General features: G+C 37.6%; 1 protein-coding gene across 1 annotated transcript; it reads right to left on the bottom strand.

Moving 5' to 3' along the window:
- Positions 1-270: 270 nt before the first annotated feature.
- LOC110713510 (conserved oligomeric Golgi complex subunit 4-like) lies at positions 271-4,866 on the bottom strand. Its single transcript, XM_021891955.1, has 3 exons — positions 4,039-4,866; positions 2,499-3,431; positions 271-1,081 (listed from the first exon to the last, which is right to left on the bottom strand). Exons 1-3 carry the CDS (start codon positions 4,714-4,716, stop codon positions 452-454), a joined length of 2,241 nt encoding a protein of 746 aa, XP_021747647.1. The 5' UTR covers positions 4,717-4,866; the 3' UTR covers positions 271-451.
- Positions 4,867-5,852: the final 986 nt, after the last annotated feature.

A 5,852-nucleotide genomic window follows, 5' to 3' on the forward strand; every position in this document is an offset into this window, starting at 1 on the left:
CACACAAACATGCACTGATTAGCTACATAATAAAAAACATGTAAAATAAAAACACATAATATACAAGGGCTGCACAATATGTGGAGCCAAAGAAGGATTATCTGAAGAACAATCAGAATGAGCTAGAAATTAACTGTTTTATCAAGTGAAAACTTCAATAACCTCGGTAACTAATACAATAAAATGTCACTACACAGCATGAGGCTGCATGACCAAGAGAAAGAGCCTCGTTAGGTTAGCATAGAGAGTGTCTAAAGAATAACACAAATATGCATAAGAAAAGAACTTCTATTTCAAGGTAAAAACTCTGTAAATGTTACAGGTTGAGAGTTTGTACATTCTACGCCGCAAAAGATGCTCACTCACGTATATAGAAAAATGGGAAAAAAGATTAAGAAAAGATAACAAGAAGATATGAAACAGAGTGAACAAGTAAGAAACCTACAAAGAATTACAGCTTCAAAGAAGCAATTGCTTCAGTCTTAAAATCAACCCTCAGACCCAGCACTCTCCTCACGTCTGCAGGAGTTAGTCTCCAAGTCATTGGCCCTGAATTCTCACCCCAGAAATCCAAAATCTCAGAGACCTTTTCCAAGTTCAAAATGGTGGCCATCTGGGTAAGCCGAGCAAATTTATCTCTCACGGTTCTTTGAGTCATGCTTGAAAAATGGCTTACCAATGTCCTAGTATCTCTGTCAAGCTGTAAACCTCCAAGTTGACTGAATCTTTTCTGCATCATTATGAGTTCAAGCCTCTTGGTGATAAAATCTATGATGAGATGGACAAAAGTATCATAGTTGTTCGCGGTCATTACAGGCTGAAGCCACGCTGCATTAGTTTCAACAGCATGAAGAAGCCTCTGGACCCATGGATCATTCACCTCATTATCTGCATATTCAGCCTCTGATAACTCATAACTAATGGTTCCCACATTGTCCACAATTGGGCGTATTCGAGGAGTAATAGTTCCAACAAGTTGATCCATGCCAGCATTTAATGCCTGCTTGAAAATGTTGTTCGTCTCTCCCAACATGGACAGACAAGATTTTATTTTCTCTCGATCAGCTGGTGCAGGAAATACCTATTAAAATGGACAAAGGCTCCTCAATATATGGAACTCATAATCAATCCCTTGACAGGAAAGACATACATAGCAAGTCTTGCAAACATAACTTGAAATGACTAAGGTCTCACTTAAGTAACACATCAGCAATACTGATTAATATCCCAGAAAGACAAACACTACTAATCTCAGTGGGAGGACATCACACGAAGATCCTAATCTTAAAAAGAAAAGAAGGGGGGAGGGGGGGGGGACTGGTGAAATCAGTAGACGCTACGGACTTAATTGGCTTGAGCCTTAGTATGGAGACCTACTAAGTGAAAACTTTCAAATTCAGAGAAACCCTGGAGTCAATAAAAATGGGCAATCCTGAGCTAACTCCTTTTCTTTGTCAAAAGCATGAGATTCCTCGTTCTTATTCTTAAACGAGTTTCCGAGAGGGCTTAGTTGATCCATGATTTATCTTTGATTTATTTCGAGAAAAGAAATAAATGTATTGATCAATTCCGATTCTTTTTTTTTTTTAATTGTTTATTTTCTGATCGAGATGTATGGAGACTGACATTGTACAGTTATTGACTCTTAAAAATCATTAGGGAATATGATCCTATCTAAACTTCAATCTTCCCATAATTTTAATGTCCTACAAAAACAATATCCTTAAGAAACTTGACCAACTGTGAATAATCAATGATACATACATAAAATGCAATTATAATGATAAGAAAATGCAATGAATCAACCCACAACACCAATTGTCTACACGCACAGCAGGAGGCTACAGAGACAGGGGAATGCTCACAACCCACAAGTCCACAACTACAACATGCAACAATTCATAAATTGATCTTGGGATGAAGACAAAGTTAATTAATGTAGTAATTAAGGCTATATGCCACATCATGTAATAAGGTAGAGTAATATGAATAGGAGAAGCTTAGGAGGGAGAAGGCATTCAGAAATTTGTTTTGGAACATTGGAGAGTCATGGCCTATAGCCATTAGTTTGTATCTTGAAGCCATTAGCTATTATCTATCAATCATCCTGTCTTTCCCAATTCTTGTGCTTGATCTTGTCAGTTAATAGGTTCAACCACGCAGTCCGTTGCAGAAATGAATATAAGGTCTTTCTTTTGGGGAGAGGGGCAACATAATAAAGTTTTAAAAAGAAGATTGAGTTCCAATAAACATTTAAAGTTTTATCATCTAAAATCACATGTAAAGTTACGTGAGAATATAAAATGAGCTCAATCTATCATGCAGCACTAAAACCTAGACAACAAGTTCCTGGAAAATAGTCAAGATCCTAAAATGAAGCATACATCACATCAGTTCAAACTTCAGACATATACTGTATGCAAGAAAGAAACATATCAGTAAATAGGTATACTTTCATTGGGCAATAAACTAATTTAATTAAGAAATCTAACATTTACCTCTGCACATTGCTCCTCAATCTCATGGCGTAGTTTAAGGATGTATACGCAACTGACGTCTATATTATTCAAAGCCGTGGCAATTTCTTTTCCAGTCTTCTGAACACCAACACCTCCCAAAAACAACTTTGCACCTAGATTTGGCTCCCTCATCTTCTGCTGCAAAGCTTCAAGATACTCATTACTCAACAAGTTGGCAGCCCCATTCAAAACAGAAACCACAGACTCGCTTTTGGAAGTGGATATCGCCCTTCGACAACAACTTTGCAAGACATAAAAAACATCATCCACCATGGACGTTGTCAAGCTATCGGACACATGCTCATCGATCTTGATAGCCTTTTTTACATTCTCCACCATGAAGAATTCCTCCAAGACGACATAATACTCAGTTACTTCATGAAGACCTGTACTAAATTTCCCATTTCTAAAAGCCTTGGTAGCTCTTGGACCAAGCTCTGGATCAATCGAACTAAGCCCTTTGATTTTTGACACCATATACACAATGTAATCCTCACCTAATCGGGTGAGGGACAAAATCTCCTCCAAATAGAGCTCCACCTCCCTTGGATCAGGACCCTCCAAACTCCCAACTGAGAGCAAATTCTCGCTATAAGAGTTAATATCTCTAGTCAATTTCATCAATTTTCTATACTCCATATACTTCTTCAAAATTAAGAAACCCCTTGAATCACACTCTTCTTGCAGCTCACAGATAGCATAGACTATTCCATCCTCACCACACAATATCCGCAAAATCTCATCATTTTCCTCAATAGCCAACACAATATCTGTAAACAAATTAGTCAAGCAAGCTACAAAATTAGCCTGGCTACTACTATTCGTATAACTATTCTCCATTAACTCCACCAATTGATCAAACTCCATCCTAGACCTCATAGAAACTACCTTCTTCAAGTAATTCACATATACCTGCAACACACAACAACAAAATCATTCAAATTCATACACGTTTACTCACACGCCAAAACTTTTCCAACATTAACAGTTATTATAACCTACATTTCCCACATAAAAATTACCTACATTATTACCAAATCAACATATACAGTGCTTAAATTCCACTACTTAAATAACCCAATCTTATATAAATCGAAAACAATCCAAACTTACACAATAATCATGAAAAAAAAACCATATTTGTAGCTAAATAAATACTAAAACCTTATGCAACACTCAATCAAAAAAAAAAAAAAAAATCCTTACTCATCTACTCACACATTCCTACATTTCCCCACATAAAGAATACCTACATTTTGCCTAAATTAACAAATATGATACCAAGCACGATTTCAATACTAAAACAACAACCCAATTTCATGTGCAATGAAAACAATCCAATTCCACCCATTACACATGAAACACAACCATACTAAAACAACCATACCAAACACCGCGATTACAATACTAAAACAACAACCCAATTTCATATACAATGAAAACAACCCAATTCTACCCATTACACATGAACCACAACCATAATTGCAACATGATCAAAACTCAAAATCTCAAAAATTACCTGCAACCCCTCTTCTTCGATTCCGAGAAGGGGATAAAGGCGAATAAATCTGACAACAGAAGGATGATCCCTTTGATCAACAGCAGCAAGAAGCTTCTTCTTAACAATACCCTCCAACTGTTTCTTATAAGCAAGCAATTCCTCTTTCTGAGACGACCCAGAAGAATCCCGAAACTTCAAATCAATTTCCAGAAACTTCTTAACATGTTCAGCAGCCGATTCATAATCATCAGACTCAAGCGAAGCTTTAACCGAATCAATGCAAGCAGATTTCTGAGAAATGGCATCAAGTCGCAAAAGGGTGGAAGAAACGCGGGATTGAGCGAGGTCAAGTTCACGGACTTTAGCAGAGACATTGTCGGCGAGAACAGAAGTTGATCGGACGGAGGAGAGGATATGGTCGGCGTCAGATCGGACGATGGAGAGGACTTGAGAGGATTTGAGAAGAGAAGAGAGATGGGTGTCGAGGGAAGAGCGTTGAGAAAGGAGGGATTCGAGGTTGACGTCGAGAGAGCGTTGGTAGGCGATGCATTCGTGGAGGAGACGAGTCATTGTGCCGACGTCGGTGAGGGAGCGGAGTTGGGAGAGGGCTTCTGGGGTCCCGAGTTTTATGGAGAACTGTTGTGGTTGTGTTGTGGAGGTGGTGGGTGTTGATGGGGTGGTGGTGGTGGACGCCATCGATGAGATCTGGAAAGTTAGAGTGAGAGGTTTTTTATCTGGTGAATTGAAATGTGTCGACGGTTTGAGGATTTTTTTCCCAAATTAAGCTTTATACGGAAATTATTTACGAAATTGGTCTCGTGGCAAAAGTATTTCCCAAACTAAGCTTCTAAGGTGAAATGCTGTCTCGGACAGCGTTTTACACTCAGTTTTTTTTTAAAAAAAAAAAATCAAGACATAAAACGCTGCCTCAGGCAGCATTTTATGGTAGTTTGACTTTTTTCATAAACTTCGTATTTCATACCTGTTTTATACAAATAAACGCTGCCTGAGGCAGCGTTTATATCTTTAAATGAAACGTTGCCTCAGGCAGCGTTTCTTGCGGGAATTATAACGAATTCCAGGCCTTTTTTTCTCAATCTCTTTCCTCTCTTTCACGCAATTTACACTCTCTCTCTCACTAACTCTCATTGTCAGCAACAAAGAACCACAGTTGTTGCCAACGCCTCCCCTGCCGTGCCGCCGCCCCTGCCGCCACCAAAGTGAACGGAAGTTGTTGCCGGCATTGTCTCACTCACTCTTTAAATCCGGGTAAACCCTAAATTCGTAGTACATTGTTGAATTTTACATTGAATAGTTGGTAGTAGATAGTTGTTGTATGTTGTAGCAAATTGTGATGTAAATTGTATTAATTTGTTGCTAATTAGTAATGAAATGTGATAAATTGTTGATAATTATTGATGATAATGTGGTACATTGTTGAGGAAAAATATAGACGAAATTGTTGATTAAATTGTCGACGAAATTGTTGATTAAATTGTCGACGAAATTGTTGATGAAATTGTCAATGATAATGTGGTTTGTTTTTGATGAAATTCTTGATGAAATTGTTGATGGTAATGTGGTCTATTATTGTGAAAATAATGATAAAATTGTTGATGGTAATGCGGTATTAGTATGTTGATAGTTGTATGCGGTACTAAGAGTTTATGAAATTGGTGATGAAAATGTTGATAATGAGAATGGACTTGTTTCATTGTTGTCATATTAGCTACACATGTAGGTTCTCGAAATTTGATATAACTTTCCATTATCGAAGCTATGTATGTTATGTATTGTTAAATTAGGGTTTTTTGACGTTGTTTTAGAATTCG

The sequence above is a fragment of the Chenopodium quinoa genome, unplaced genomic scaffold (assembly GCF_001683475.1).
Source record: "Chenopodium quinoa cultivar QQ74 unplaced genomic scaffold, ASM168347v1, whole genome shotgun sequence".
In the NCBI taxonomy this organism is placed as follows: Eukaryota; Viridiplantae; Streptophyta; class Magnoliopsida; order Caryophyllales; family Amaranthaceae; genus Chenopodium; species Chenopodium quinoa.

What these genes read in the sequence shown, in the direction of transcription:
- LOC110713510 (XM_021891955.1), bottom strand. Translation starts at nt 4,716, where the DNA reads ATGGCGTCCACCACCACCACCCCATCAACACCCACCACCTCCACAACA. An exon ending in TCGAAGAAGAGGGGTTGCAG is followed by an intron (nt 3,432 to 4,038) that starts GTAATTTTTGAG and finishes TGTGTGTTGCAG; the next exon opens with GTATATGTGAATTACTTGAA. An exon ending in TTGAGGAGCAATGTGCAGAG is followed by an intron (nt 1,082 to 2,498) that starts GTAAATGTTAGA and finishes CCATTTTAATAG; the next exon opens with GTATTTCCTGCACCAGCTGA.